The following is a 16,788-nucleotide window of genomic DNA, read 5'->3' on the forward strand; positions in this document are numbered from 1 at the left end:
TTTCGCGCTATGTTCGATGTACGATGTGAGATTTTATTTTAGGTTATGTTTTCTTAAAATGATACTTCCTATTGTTTTCTTTTTCTAGTTGATTTATTTGAAACAGTTTTTAAGATGTTTTAGGCTTTTAGTCTCACTTTTTTAATGTTAAAAATAGAGATTCAATTAGAGTATAAACATAGTGTAATCAATTTAAAAGATTTGACGTCTGTTAGTCTTTGTTTTCATAAAATATTTTATTGCAATTTGATACCAAATTCCTCATTGTGTGCATTGCATAGTTCAAGCTAGTTGTTCATTATTTTTCAAAGCATTCTATAATTTTTTCAATATTCCAGTAATTTTGCTATTTGTAAGCTCTTGATTTGGGTTGAGCAGATGAACTCTTGATGTCAATGTTTCCGTATCACCCCAAAACATTATACTTTGGATTTTCAATATTTTTAGCTGCAGAAGTTATTGAATTCATTTGGAAAAAAGCTGTAGCATCTAGAAAAAAAACACCCATTCATGATAAAGATTCAAGTGCAGATAATGATAGAATTGTATTCACCTTAGCAAATTATCTATGTTCAAATAGCCATGAACGTGGTTTAACTTCTTGTGGTGCAGAATTTTGTCCATATAATGCCTTGCACGTACTAATTAATCAGATTTCTTCAAGTAAAAAGTCATTACATATTTGTGTTTATAAATTAACATTTTCAGAATTAATAAATGCAATTATAAGAGTCAAGAAATCACGAAAAATTACGGTAAAAGTCATAATTGATGACAAGGAGGATTCTGAAGGTGCTCAAAAATTGAGAAAAAATGGCATCTCTGTACTTGGTAATGAGTATTCAAAAGGACTTATGCATTTAAAAAATATTATTATTGATGAAGAAGTGTTAATAACTGGGTCTTTCAACTATACAAAAACAGCTCTTCTGATTCAAGATAATAATTTTATTATTACTAGAAACAAAGAAGTTGTAAAATCAGCTATTGATTCGTTTCATGTTACGTGGAAAGCCAATTCCGAACTGAAGAGAACTTCTCCGAAATCGACAGACATCAGGTAAAATTATATTTAAAACAGTAAATTTACATTTTAACCTATGATATAAACATTTGAATAGATTAATATTTTTCCCATCAATGATAATTGTTAGAAATATTCTAATCTAAAATTGATTATGTACTTAATTAATTTTTATTTAGCCTATTCAGTTTGCATTCTAAGATTATATCATTTTTTCAGTCATCTTTAAAATGTCGGACTACGATCCAGGTCAACTACCCGATTTGCTGCCTATCTATTATAAGAGGCTATTTCCTTTTGAATTGTTCTGCAAATGGCTTGACTATGGAGGAGGTATGTACAAAAAATGGAATCTAGCTCACTTTCTCTCGAAGTAAAAACAACATAAATTCAACTATCGAGTTAAATACTAAATGTTTAGAGTAATAAAAAATTGGTTGAAGATGGGCAGGAATATTTAATTGACAGGTTTGTGAATTATCAAATAGGATATCTCTATTTTCTCTAGTTGGATGTCCTGGTCTAAGGCTCCAACTATACGAGCGTCATAGACGAGCTGAATTTTTTACGCTCGTCAACCGGATGCATTGTCTCATTGACTCTTATTATGTAAACTATACGAGCGAATAGATGCTCTCCGTAAGAGGTAATGCATTCTGAAGACGTGCGAAATACATTCAGCTTTTGTACAAGACGCCCAAATAGTTGGGTCCTAAGAAGTATGGCAAATAAACATAACAAACTTTACTTTTCTATAGTCCATCCAGAGATAAATTTGTGTAGGATATAATTGATAGTATTTGTGTAGAATAGTCTTGAGGTACTTGAAATATGTGTATGTGTGGAGTTTACAAAAAAATATTCAGTGACCATTTCATGACTCATTAGCAGCTACTACTTGATTCTTGTAAACTCACAGTTCAACTTGTCAGAGGGTCTTTATCTTCAAGTACAAGTATTCTTACGATGAAATACTATTTTATTTTATAAATCATCGTATTCCCAATTTATGGTTTATTCTTTCTAAAAAATGAAAAAAACTATTGTAGAACTGATCACATTCAATTACATTCATCATAATATTTTGCCAATTAACTTGCGATTTGCGCTACTAGAAAGAGTCGCTTTGTGTTGTATAAGGTCAAATCAGTTGAACATTTAATTAATGTTGGAAATTTTCATTACTTAACGTTTATATAATGCTCAATCGTTCATCAAGTTCTGATCATTAATGCCAAAAGATAAATTCACCTTTCGTATTCATTCAATTTATCCATTTTCAATATAAATATTTATTATTTATGACTTATTAATTTTGTTCGTTCATTTGTTCTAGTAAAGAACGGTTATTTCCGCAATAGAGAATTCTCATTCACACTGCCTGAGGATATAGTTGTACGGTACCAGTCATTCATTAATGCAAGTGAGTTCGAAGAAGAAATAAAGAGACGCTGTCCTCACAAAATAGATATTGGAGCCGTGTTTAATACAAGGTTTGTAATCCACTTACTTTTACCGGGTTTGTACTCTTGTCATATGATTATGCCCTCAAACTATTCATGAATAGTACTTGAATAATAGATCTTTAGTTTATGGAATGAAATCGTTGAAGCATTGAGAATAGCTACATAGCTTTCTTCATCATTATGAAGCCATTGATCCCACAAGTGCTGATAAAGGACAAAGAAGAAATCATAGGAGGTGTTTAATCTTTGAATATTTATGTTTATTTTTGTGGGATCACAAAATGTAGTTCATCCTATCCTCTCACTAACGTCTCTCATGCTAACCACTACATTAATGTATTATACTAACATACTATATTATTTACTTGAAATGTTAATGTAATTTTGATACTTGAGATTCTTCACCTGATTCGGCAAAGCTCATAACTATTCGTTAGCGGAGCTGGCCTCAAGCAGACACCCTTCCAAAGGGAGAGCCGATAGCACACTGTTAATCTCAATCGGTGAGATAAGACGGTCTCAACTGAGAGGGAAAACACTCTCCATGTTATGTCTCCCTTCGCTTATCATAGTGCTCACTTGCTTTGAACTTAATTGTTACTTCCACTTTATTCGTCATCCAATCTTTCAAACATTCTCCCTCCTTCACCTTCCTATCTCCTCAATATGGTCATCTGGTCTTCTATCTTTCAAATTATTATGATCTTATTTGTTAAATTATTATGGTCTTTTCTTTTAAATTATTATGGTCTTACTTTCAAATTATTGTGATCATCTTTTAGCATACTAATGTCTGTGAAGATATTTCTGACTGTCATAGTCAAAAATTCTTTTTTAAAATAGTCTGTTTACATGGTCACATTTCACACTGTCTCAGGTTTTATATTGTTGATAACTCTTAAAATTATGTTGTGTTCAAGTTTCATGCATTCCAAACTTATCAATCAATTGAACACTATTGTTGTGAATGAAGCTGTTTTCATAAAGGTGCGTGAATACTTGAGCGCCACGCACACGCGCATTTCATTTATCATCAGCTGATGCTACGCTTATTATATCTGTACCTTACTCTTACTATGTACAAATACAGATATAATCAGCTGATGAAACGTGAAACGTTTCGAACGCGTGTTCGTGGCGTTCAAGTCAGTACGTAGCTTAATGGACTTCACCCAGTTTGTGGAGATTTCTCGGCGATAGCTTTGAACGCTGCTGTTGAATTCCTAACGTTTTAATCGAGCACCATTGCTTTGAAGTGAGCTGTTAACATAACCTTCCACCCTATTCCTGGAGGTATCTGTAAATATTTGAAATTCTTCTTTTTCTTTTTTTCGCGGATTAGACACTACTGCATGATCCGAACATCTGTGCCTCTAAACTCAACCTATCTCTTCCTGGGACGTCCGCGATTAATCCAAACTTATCAATATATTAAGCATTATTGCATTGAATTGAGATGTTTATTTTCTGTTTCAACTACAATATGTTTTTCATGAGTAGTTTAAGTTGTTTTGAACTAAGGGCCGGTTTCTGAGCTCGGGATTTAGCTAAGTTCTAGACTTTAAACAGCTGCAGTCAGAAAATTGGCTTTCCGAAACGGGGCTTAGTCGCAGTCCATGTTTAAATTAAATATCGAAAAACTGGAAAATTAAACACAAAATAAAATAAAGAGAAAATAGTGGAAAGTTTCAGCTATTTTGAATTATTTATGAATGTTAAATTTCGTCAAAGAAAAACGTTTTGAATTATAGAAATGAGAAAATAAAGATTATCATATAGAAGTGAAAAAATAGAGATTATCATATAATCTGCGACTACGCCCCGTTTCGGAATCTAGTTTGTGCAGATTTCGTGGCGATATCTTTCAAAGTTTCTGCTGCAATTCAAACTGATCAATCGAAAGAGCTCTGTTGCTTCAAATTGGGCTGTTCACGTGACCAATCCTATTCTAATCGTGAAGAAAACTTGCGATTTATTGTGTTGGCAGTACAGAAGGTAATATAATTTGCAGTACAATTTTGTATGATGTATTGATTTATACAATTTATGTTTTTGTATTAATTTTCTTATGCAAATAAATTTCAATTGGCGGTTGCAGCCCGAAGAGCTATCGTCACGTGACACTGCTGGTGCCCGAAGAAAAGGAGTTGGTTTTTGACATTGACATGACCGACTACGACGAGGTGCGCAGCTGCTGCCAGGGGGCCGACGTATGCGCCAAGTGCTGGCGGTTCATGGCCATAGCTGTGCAAGTCCTAGATGTCGCACTGCGCGACGATTTCGGATGGCAGCATCTCTTGTGGGTCTGTAAAACACCATAGAAAAAAGAAGATATGATATAGTTCGTTTATGTTCTAAATTTCAAGCCGATTTTTGTTAACTCAAGTCGACTATTGTCTATTATTCCTGTTGTTTTTACCTGGATTGTATTTGTATGTGAATAAATAATAAATAAATTATCACCGTTTTGTCGTGGTGAGAGCTTAAGTATAGCACAGTATGAGAGACTACCAGCGTCACATAGTTTCACGAAAAATAACTACTAGGACTATTGGCTTGAGTTAACAGTGAATTTAGGAACATAAACGCCCTATACTATGGGATATCTTATTATTCTATCTTTTCTCCATGGTAACACACAATCATATTTTGAAATCTTGGAAAATTGGGTCTTCACATTGTTGTTTACAAAAAATTGAGGAAAAAAAGGTTTTGAAAAAAATAAGGTATAGCTTTATAATAGGAAATCACTAGTATATAACCCTTGTTATATAAAAAGGACTAGTGTGGATATTTATCCCATTCTCAAGTGTCAAATAGAAATTTGAGAAAAACAAAATATATAGATATTTTTCTATTTTTTTCAGAGAAATATTACAGGCTCAGCCTATTTTTTTCTCCAATGTCATAATAGTATTATGATTTTATACAATAAATGAATGAATTGAATCTCAAGAATGGGATAAATGCCTGAAACTAGTCGTTTTTATATAAAAATATAACATGGGTACTTGTGATTTTTCTATAATTAATCATTCAAGTATTGAACTCATTAAATACATTTTTGAATGAAAAGTATTAATAAAAGAAAACATGCTGTCCTTTAGAGGTGTCTGGTAGTCTTGACCAAAATTGTGAGATAGCTTTGAATTCATCTTTAACTTATAACTTTGAATTGAGATGCCCGGTTCGAGTTCTCGCCAAGACAGATATTTCTATACAGTAGTGCTCATCGAGTTCCATTCTGATCTATCATCTGTGTTGCCGACCATCGTTTTGCTTGAGTATTTGGAATGAATTTGGCTTGTGAAGCTTTCTTATACTGCTGTTGATCCTTATTCAGTATAGAAATGAAACAAATCCTTCACATACACAACAGTATTAGCAATTTTTGTTAATTCAGGACGTGTTCCAAGGCAATGAGCTTCATCTACAGCAAGGAGATGCTACTTTAGAACATGATAAATTAGATTTAAACATATGAGGTCCCCATGTATATCATTCTAATGCGTATACAAGGTTTCAGAATGCACTTTCACTAGTTGAAAAAGTTTAAATCGTTTTCAAAATTTTAAAACAATTTTTCTGTGAATGATGATGTCCATATGAGTCATCGGTTTATGCGTGGGTTATGGGTGGTATGATGAAGAGAGATGAAAGATTGGTCGATTGTATGATGAGTGATTATGAAGCTTACAAAAGTAGGTAGAGCAGTCTTCAAGAAACTTGCTTGCAACAGGAAACCGTAGTGAGCGCTTAGATACCTGAATTTACACAGCAGTCGGTTGGCCGCCATCAAGCTGTCAATTGTATTTAAATTAATTAAATTTAATTTAAAAAATTGAATGTATTTATTTAAACTATTTCATTCAATTAAATTTATTGAATAAATTGTATTTAAATTAATTAAATTTAATCTAATTAAAAAATTAAATGTATTTAATTAAACTATTTCATTCAATTAAATAAATTATATAAATAAATTACTCCCTAGATGGCTGGGCTAACTCAGGAAAGGACAGTGCCAAACAAGAATGGCTTCGCTTGAGGCTCATATCTGCCTGAATGCATTCTACCGTTCTTTAGGAAAAAATATGTCAAATTTATCGCGAGGCAGTAAAACTAATACTGAAAACGCTCTTCAAAATACATGCTGCAAACTACATACTGAACTTAACAATTCTTGAAAGTTCTCAACTGATTTCAATGTACCTTATTAAGGTTAAGCTGACTGTTTTGGTTGCAGGTGTTCTCAGGCCGGCGAGGTGTGCATTGCTGGGTGTGCGATGCTTCAGCAAGAACGATGGACCAGAAGCAGCGGTCGGCCGTGGCTGAGTACCTGCAGGTGGTCATTGGCGGCGAGAGTCAGGGCAAGAAGGTCAATCTGCCCGGCGATCGGCTGCATCCTTCCATCGCGTGAGTCTTCATTTTTTCATCGCTTATTTCGATTTTGCAACACAATAGTATGGTATAGTAATATAGGAATGGCTGTAGTTGAGTGGTTTAGACAGACACTAAGTTTGGAAACCGTAGTCCTCATATTCAATCTCCGGCCGACACAGATATTTTTCTCGGGTAACTCCCGTGTTTTGTATGGACACGTAAAGTTGTTGGTACCGGTTGCTTAGAAACAGATGTTAAGTCATGTCAGAGTCACTAAAATTGATCAAAAATTGATGAAACTTGAAAACTCTAACACTAGACTCGAGTCAATTAAGTTTTTAGATTTTTTCTCCTTAGTTCATTTTTTTGGAATTGACTATATAATCAATTTACACTGTAATTAATTACATGTGATAGTAATAATATCGAGTGACCTGGCTGGCTCAGGTCTAGTTTCAGAGTCTTCAGGTCGCGCCTGATCAATTTCAGGACCTCTGTCATGACCTAACGACTGTTTTTAGGCAGCCGGGACCGACGACTTAACATGTCTATCCGAAACACGGGAGTGGCCCGAGAAAAATATCTTGACCGGGCTGGGATTTGAACCCGGGCTTCTCACAATGTCTACAGGAGTGTATGGACAAAAACGAACAGCATTTAACACATGTTATTTTTCGTACATAATCAATGTTTTAATTTTTCCCTCTTCAATTTTCATAATGGCAACATCCAGGTACACACTAAAATAATAAATTTTTAGTTTCGATTAAAAATGAGTGTGTAACTGTTATTTCAAATCATCCATACCTCCCTACCCAACTCTGTATTATTATAATAAGAAGGAATTAGCGACTAAAATCTTTATTTCTGGTATTCACTACACTATTATTCTATTTATTCATTCATCATATTCTGGTATTCACTACACTATTATTCTATTTATTCATTCATCATAGTATCGTTGAAGTTCCTAAACATTTCTGAATCAAGGATAATTCGATTTGTCCATCTATCGTAATTGTTTCAAGTAAGAAAGTAATGTTGTCATCAACAAATAACATGTCGTAGTCATGTAACTAAAGTTATCAATCTAGAGGAAAGTTTAGAGCCTTTTAGATTTGTGTCGAGGCATGCAACTTCTTGTCCTATCAATTATTTATTATTGAAATATTAAAAAAATCACATTCATAATGATGCTTTTATAAACCATATTAAAAAATGTTTTCCACGAACGTTAGATTTCTTACGATATAAGGGCACACAGATTCTGCCAATTCTACATTATTTATTCATTGCACAGGCCTGTGGCTATGTGGCCACACAGGTCACATCATCAACTAGACTAAGAATGTAGAATTGAAGAAAAAACTTGTGTGTTTTTATACCATTATTGAACGGTTCTGCAATATCAATAGTGATTGTTTTGCTCTCTTTTACAGCCGAGCTGTGGAGATAATTGAAGCCCAGTTCGAGACCCTGGTTGAAGAACAGGACTTTTTCGGCAATGAGGCCAAAGTGCAAAGCCTCCTGGCTGCCGTCAGGGATGACACCCTTTGCAGCGAAATCAAAAAGGCTTTGGATAATTGTCCAGCCACCTCGAAGAACAGATGGAAGGAAGTGTTGGGAGTTATCTCCTACCAGAAATCAAGAGTAAGTTGACTTGAAATTATATTGTAAAAAACGAATTGTCAAAGTGTAATTCATACTAAATAATAAATTTGACAGCTCATGAACCATCTTTGGAAAAGAAACGCTATATCTTTACATTGTTCTGAGGCAGCTATGGATGAGAATAATTCCATCATAGAATTTCGTGGATTCTCACCTAGTCACGAGCTACAAGCAAGATTCATCAGTCACTCAAGAGCATCAACTACTGACAACAATATACATCCTATTGCGATACAAAGTGAGGCTGGTAACGTGCGTGACTTCATCCTTTCTGGATTCAATGACTGCTCAATCGTCCAATTCCGATACTCAATCCAATTATGAAACTTGTTTTTACTTTCCTTGCCCTATTACCATAGGTAAGGAAAGTATTGCTTTCCAAAAAAAATTAAGGTACCCCAATTTCAAGTTTTCTATACGTTTCAAGGTCCCCTGAGCCCAAAAACATGATTTTTGGGTATTGGTCTGTGTGTGTGTATGTGTGTGTGTGTGTGTGTTTGTGTGTGTGTGTGTGTATGTGTGTGTGTGTATGTCTGTGAACACGATAACTCCATTCCTAATTAACCGATTGACTTGAAATTTTAAACTTAAGGTCCTTATACCATGGGGACCCGACAATAAGAAATTCAATAAAATTCAATTCAAGATGGCGGAAAAAATGGCGGATAATTACTAAAAAACCATGTTATTCACGTTTTTCTCGAAAATGGCTCTAACGATTTTCTTCAAATTTATACCATGGATAGCTATTTATAAGCCCTATCAACTGACATGAGTCTCATTTCTGGGAAAATTTCAGGAGCTCCGTATTATTATTGAGAAAAATGACGGATAAACACTAAAAAACCATGTTTTTCACGGTTTTCTCAAAAACGGCTCCAACGATTTTCTTCAAATTTATACCATGGATAGCTATTTATAAGCCCTATCAACTGACATGAGTCTCATTTCTGGAAAAATTCCAGGAGCTCCGTAATATTATTGAGAAAAATGGCGGATAATCACTGAAAAAACATGTTTTTCACGGTTTTCTCGAAAACGGCTCGAACGATTTTCTTCAAATTTATACCATGGATAGCTATTTATAAGCCCTATCAACTGACATGAGCCTCATTTCTAGGAAAATTGCAGGAGCTGCGTAATATTCTCGAGAAAAATGGCGAATAATTACTGAAAAACCATGTTTTTCACGATTTTCTCAAAAATTACTCGACTGATTTATTTAAAATTCATACTCTGTATAGTTATTTATCAGCTCCATCAACTGGCATGAGTCTCCTTTCTGGGAAACTAATGGGGGGTTCACCCCATCCTTCAGAAATGGACTTTGTAACCTCCTTCTCGTGCATGTGGTAGGTAGGTAGAGCAGTCTATAAAAATAACACATAGTCGAGATATTTCATCTGTAGAACAGCTGTTTTGACGATTTTTAAAAAATCATCGGATTTCACAATTTACACAAAGGAAAAAGTACTCTGAAAACAATTATATACACACATATACAGTAGTCTGATCGTAGTTTCAAATAATTATGTTGCCGCCAATCGTCATTATGTTATTTCTCTAAATTATTGTCGTTTAAGAATGAGGCTCCCAGTTTAATGAGCAAGGAAAGTTGTGTGAGTGTACCACACCAGATTTTTTAGATATGCCACATTAGTACCTAATCCTGAACAGATCCATCCAAATGTTGAGGAATCTCCTATTCTATCTATATTTTTCTGCAATGTTCAGTGTCTGAGTAATAAAATACAGGTACAACTTGATTTTATAAACAGTATGAATGATTATGATATGCTGAACATTGGTTGAAGGAAGATTATTTAAATCTGGTTTTGTAATGACATCTGCCTTCTTAGAGTTATATCTAAGAATGGTGGTGTTGCAATTTTTATTTCAGAAAAATGTGTTAATGACTTCAAAGTAATTGATGTCTCGGCCAATTCTAATGAAATTCATGAATTTTTTGCTATTAGGAATAAGAAACTAAAGATATTATTATAGCTCTCTATAGATCACCAAATTGTGATTTCATTCTCTTTCTTAATGCCTTAGATAGACTTATTCTATCTCGATCTAGATACATGCATGATCACTAATTGGTTATAGGAGGTGATTTCAGTGTTAGCATACTAACTGTAGACCCTAAAGTAACTGAGTTGGTGAATTTTCTCAAATCTCATAATTTATATCTCACTAATTTTGAACCAACAAGAATGAATTCCTGCATAGACAATGTTGCAACTGATCTTCATCCTGGTATGTTTGAGGTGGCTGTTGAGCCAGCAGCCCTGGTAGACCACGATGCTGTCAGTGTCAAGCCCAACTCAAATTTAGGGCAATCCTATTTCAAATAACTCGAATGGTAATAAGCAGTACAGTTTCAGACCAATATCAGTTCCTCCACCTTTCAGTAAGATTTATGAATATATAATTGGAACTCAGCTTTATGAATTTTTTGAGAGCAACGGCCTACTTGAAGCTTCCAGTCTGGTTTCAGGGCAGTCAGCTCAATTGTGGATGATATTCTGGATTGCTTCAATTCTAAAAGCTATGCAGGTCTAGTACTCTATGACCTGAGTAAAGCTCAGGAAAAGCTATGCAGGTCTAGTACTCTATGACCTGAGTAAAGCTCAGGAAAAGCTATGCAGGTCTAGTACTCTATGACCTGAGTAAAGCTTTTGATGTCGTTCACCATGAAATACTATTGGAAAAATTGTACCATCTAGGTGTGCAGGGAAAGGCTATTAAACTTCTGCGGTCCTATTTGACTGATCGTAGTCAAACTGTTAATGTAAATGATGACTTTTCAAGTTTTTGCTCTGTGCCTCATGGAGTCCTTCAAGGATCAATCCTTGGACCCTTGCTGTTTTTTTGTAATGATGAACGACATTGGTTATAGTACTGGTTCTAAAATAGTAGTGCTCTCCACAGATTCTGAAATCACAGCTCTGAAAGAAAAGATGTCCAGTTGCCAGGAGGAAGCGAGTTTGTGGTTCCAAAGCAAATTATCTGCTTCTTAATAAGTCTTTTGCTTACTAAGTTGCAAAACATGATTCTATGATTGAGACTAGTAGATGAGGCAAGAGATATAAGAAGTGTTAAGATTCTGGGTATAAATCTGTATCAAAGACTGACCTGGAGCCCTCATATTGACCATGTCTGTTCTAGGTTGAGCAAGGTTCTATACCTTTTACGCAGATTAAAGGAATGTGTTCCAAGGCATTATTTGAGAATTACCTCCTTTGCCTTTTTTCAAAGCACTTTATTGTATGGCCTTTCCTTATAGGGATGTGCTCCTGATGCCCAAAAAATCCTGCTACTTCAGAAATGGGCAGTGAGAATTATTTCTGATGCTAACTACCTAGATCACTGCAAACCATTGTTCAATAAATCATGACTATTTATAGTTTTTTATAGTTTGTTTTTCTTTTTGCTGTCACTGAATGTAAGAAAAAATATTGAATCTTTTCTATGTAGGGAGAACATTCATCACTATAATACAAGAAATAGGCAGCAAACTGATGTCCCTTATCCCTTATCCCTAGGCTGAGGAGAGTGCAGATCACTATAATAAAAGAAATAGGCAGCAAACTGATGTCCCTTATCCCTTATCCCTAGGCTGAGGAGAGTGCAGATGAAATCGAAGCTAATTCATTTGAGAATCTGTAATAAGTTTCCTGCTTCAGTGAGAACCATGTCTGCTTCTGCTTCTGCTTCGTAGATTGAAAACTCTTGACAGAAAATCCTCTATACTCACTGTCGGAATTTTTTGATATGTCGGATTATTGGCAATAATTTCAGTTTGTGAGATAATATTTGAATAATATTATTTATGTACTTGTAACATTTATATTTGAGTTGAAACAATCATAGGATATGTGTTTCAATTGTTTTATCTTTAGAACATATTATTTATGTACTTGTAACATTTATATTTGAGTTGAAACAATCATACGATATGTGTTTCAATTGTTTTATCTTTAGAACATTGTGCCGTTTCCGATTGTATAATGTGTTTAAAGGAATAAAACCTATTATAGTTTATTCTATTTATCAATGAAGGAGGAGTAAATAATACACACATCAATAATACATGATTCTATAATAATCAATACAATTATTATAATAATCTATAATAATAGATATCATAATCTGAAAGAGGAAAACTAAGCTTAGCTTGTAATATCCCTCTTTCAAATTCCAAGTCCAAAAGGTTGTGTATGTCAAGCAATGACATGCATTTTCGAATTTAATAGAAATTTTTGTTACAATCCTAATATTTATTTGTAGATTAGCTATTTAAATTAAAATAAAGACAAAATTCATCTATATATATACTTTATATATAACTATAAATTTATGTGTTGACCATGAAATCCATATTTTATGTATTCAGGGTCAATTGAAATGGAGAACCAAAAACATAAAGGAAGAGCTGATCCTGCAGTATGCCTATCCCCGACTGGATATAAATGTCAGCAAAGGCTTGAACCATTTGCTCAAAGCTCCGTTCTGCGTTCATCCGAAAACTGGCAAAATTTGCATTCCTTTCAACCCCAAAGTCGTCAACAACTTCAGCTTGTCTGCTGTTCCTACCATAAGGTAAAATAGGAGAGGTCATTTCAATTATTGATGATTGACATTTTTGTTACATGCTTCAATATTCTATGATACAATAAAATAATGAAAATTATATAACATCATGTAATGCTGTATATTGTATATGCTTCGTGTAATAATTTGTTATCTTTCTACACTGGTAAATAAATAAGTACTGCTCCCGCATCTGTTTTGCCTATTCTCTTACTAATCTTATATTCTGTAAAAAAATATCACGTGACTAAGAATAATATCCTGATACGTGAATAAAATTTAATTGAATTGACATTGAAATCTGCTCTCAATCATAAATTAAATAATATTATTAGAACTTTCTCAATAAATGAGTTGAATCTTAGATTCATAGATAGATAACTTGATCTATTGTTGTAAATAGAAGAATTGCAGAAGAGTGAGTAGGTCTCTTTCAGTCTGTTTCCAAATATTCAAAAGTGTAAAAGATTATTTTTTAAATACAGGAATTTTGTTATCAATTCGGATCTTAATCTCTCTAAATTCAAAATTACCGTAATTGTTTCAAGTGTTTGTGTTTTGTTTCAATGTGGAAATAGTGAATAATTGGAAAGTCGCACATAACCTTTATTTGGACGATTTATTTTATGAAATTGGGATGAAAAGAAGTTTTGGACTGTAGTCTGTTTCTTTGTCCTTACGTTAATTGTAAATGATGAATAAATAAATAAATTCAAACCATTTTTATTTATATCGTTACTATTCTATCAAACCAACTTTATTTGCATGATTACTGTTCTGTCTTCTATTGTTCTTAAATTTCTTATATTTTGTTTTCTAGTTCTCTAATAAACGAAATTCAAGCATATGATGAGAAACAGGACTCAGTTTTGAACAACGAAGCAAGGCAGAAAATGAAAGATTTCAAGAAGACAAGCATGAACAAGAACATAACAGTCTTCAGTGAATTCCTACGTAAGCTTGAGGACACATGGAGAGGAAAAATGATCGAAATCAGTGGTAAGTCACCAATTAACACAAAACACATTGTCTCTAAATTGAACACTTTCATCATAAATGTTGTACAATTAAAATACTCATCAATACTAAATTAAAAATAGAATATGTTGACTTTTCTTCTTAGAGAATTTACTTCTGATAAAAAAAGAGAACTTATTCATTTTTATCTCATTACCCAATTCTCTCAATATTCAATGGATTATTTTTTCAAACTTAATTGAACACTGTTATCATACAAAATGTTGTGGAATTGTTTAATAATGAATAGAAAATACAATTTATGTTGTCTATTCTCCTTATAGAATTTACTTCTGATCAATAGAAAATACAACGTATTACAATTTTATTTTATTACTTAATTTGTTGTTCTCTCAATACCCAACGTCAATTCTCAATTGATTATTTTTTGCAATTTTAAGCGTTCTATTATTTTTATTCTTTGTGTCTTTTAGTTATTAAAAATTATAAAAAAATCACTAATAATTTTTAACTCTGGAATAATACATTTTTACCGATGATTTTTTGTCATTAATGGTTTTGTTGATGTTCATTTAAATTTATTTTGAAACTACAATTGCGTTCAAAGAGATTTCAGCAAATATGTTTTTAAAGAACTCATAGCTTATTCCTATCTACATATTTACTGTTGAAACATAATTATTATTAGTCAATGTTTGAAAAAGAAATACTACTTTTCTAGTCTTTTCGAACAGTTAAAATTATTTTTTCGATTTTTTATTAAAATAAATTAACTGAGTTCTTCTTTTAATTTAGATATTCAATGCTCCAGATACAAACATTTCCTCTATCTACATAATTATTTCTATTACTGTTTTTTTTTTTTTAAATAATGGAATCTTTCCAACTGTAGTAGCTCCTGTCAATTCATTTTAGAAACGTGATAATTACTTAATATTATTAAATTGATGAATTGAACAATTCTCTCATTCATTGATAATAGAGATTATCATTTTCTTTGCAGATGAGAAAATGGAATTCTAAAATGTAACCTCAGTCCAGGATGGTGTCATGTTTATTACCTCAAGACAAGTCAAAGATTTTCGACGCTTTCATGATTGTGAAATGGACTTGTTTTAACATTGATGGCAATTAATTATAAGTGCGATTTGCTTAATTTCATGGTAATTATTAGTGTTAGTATATGGTTATTATTTGGTTCATGATTTCCACTTATTTATTTTCATTTTTAACCAACTTATTTAGATCTATTATAAATCTGAAAGAAGTGCCTTACTGCTAGTGAATAGGTCTTTGTTACTTTTTCTTAAACAATTATCTCCATCTCTTTTGTAAAATGTAATATCAATAATAGTTGCATTACTAGATTTAATATTACGAATAAAATTGAATACTTTCTATGTAACAATGCTCAATTCATTAAGCTCCATACTTCTATATTTAAAAAATAATTAATTCACTTCTCTTCTTAAATTGGATTGCATCATGATAGCATCATCGTATGACACTCCCTGTATACAATATTCAATTATCTTTTCTTATCTACTGTTAATGCTTCTAATTAAATGAGTACAAATCTATTACAAAATAATAGATCATGAAATTACGATAATGAAAACCAAAACCCTATCAATCTATTCTATTGGTATATTTTCACAGCGAATATTAGCAAAAACATAAAATATCCTTTATTTCTTGGAGGATTCATTAATCGTACATCAGATTTTTCAATGTTGGTCTGTTTCATATGACATTTTCTAAATCCTTTAATTAATGAAAAATCTGCCCACACATACACAGTAAAGTATGGATTCAAGGATTAATTTCATCATCACAAAAATGCCTTTTTATTTACCTCTGGATGGATTTTCTTGTATTGAAGGACTTCTAAAATGTTGAAAAATAGGTCCTTGTGTCCAATATTTACAATGAACGTGCCTTCCTAGTACCAAATAGAACAATGTACTTCTCGTTTTATTAATATGAAGTTACTTGTAATTGACTAGAAATCGACATGAGAGTTTGTTCAAGTATTCAATCAGGTCTCTTCATCAATTTATTTATCAGTCTCATGTATTTTATATCTCTACAGCCATTCAATCCAGTCAATAAGTAGTATTGAATTAACTGTACGTGATTCCATTAAATTCAATTCCTACCGTTACCTACCACATTATCTTCGTCTGAAGTCATTCTGCGTTTATCAATGTACTTTTTCTTTTCCAATTAGTTTTTATGCGAAATAGTAATTGAGTTAGCTCTCTCTCTCTCCCAGTATGTCTTTCTAATATCAATTCAAAGTCAGTAATCATTTTCTGTGATGTGTCACTCAACGATATACTTACTGAAGCTCTATTGTAATTTCTTCTCACAGTTGCACTAATCGTCTCCTACTTCAAAGAATATTTATGTTTTCAATTTGTGGTACAATTCTCCATCAAATATATTAATGATTAAATTAGTGTCTAGGGTAATTAGTGATATAATTATTTATCAAATTAAATATACCGTACATAATGTTATCTGAGTAGAGGTGAAGGTGATATTATGTTGAATATCCATATTGAAAGAAACTCTTTTCAGTACAACAAAAGTGAATAATTTTGTTATACCTTTGTGGATAGAACTAATTCAAGTATTTGAATTACGAATAAAAAAAGGACGAGGGCT

General features: G+C 32.7%; 1 protein-coding gene across 4 annotated transcripts; it reads left to right on the forward strand.

Annotated features, from left to right (window-relative positions):
- Positions 1-21: 21 nt before the first annotated feature.
- LOC111051492 (DNA primase small subunit) lies at positions 22-15,523 on the forward strand. 4 transcript variants are annotated; one of them, XM_039437120.1, is made up of 10 exons: positions 23-210; positions 709-1,060; positions 1,244-1,357; positions 2,361-2,517; positions 4,589-4,793; positions 6,737-6,906; positions 8,313-8,523; positions 12,944-13,149; positions 13,961-14,139; positions 15,122-15,523. In XM_039437120.1, exons 3-10 carry the CDS (start codon positions 1,255-1,257, stop codon positions 15,139-15,141), a joined length of 1,251 nt encoding a protein of 416 aa, XP_039293054.1. In that variant the 5' UTR covers positions 23-210; positions 709-1,060; positions 1,244-1,254; the 3' UTR covers positions 15,142-15,523. The 4 variants fall into 4 exon arrangements, with proteins under 4 accessions (XP_022193709.2, XP_039293054.1, XP_039293055.1 ...); XM_039437121.1 differs by having other exon boundaries at positions 23-206; XM_039437122.1 differs by having other exon boundaries at positions 48-183.
- The last annotated feature ends 1,265 nt before the right edge of the window (positions 15,524-16,788 follow it).

The sequence above is a fragment of the Nilaparvata lugens genome, chromosome 10 (genome assembly GCF_014356525.2).
Source record: "Nilaparvata lugens isolate BPH chromosome 10, ASM1435652v1, whole genome shotgun sequence".
NCBI lineage: Eukaryota > Metazoa > Arthropoda > Insecta > Hemiptera > Delphacidae > Nilaparvata > Nilaparvata lugens.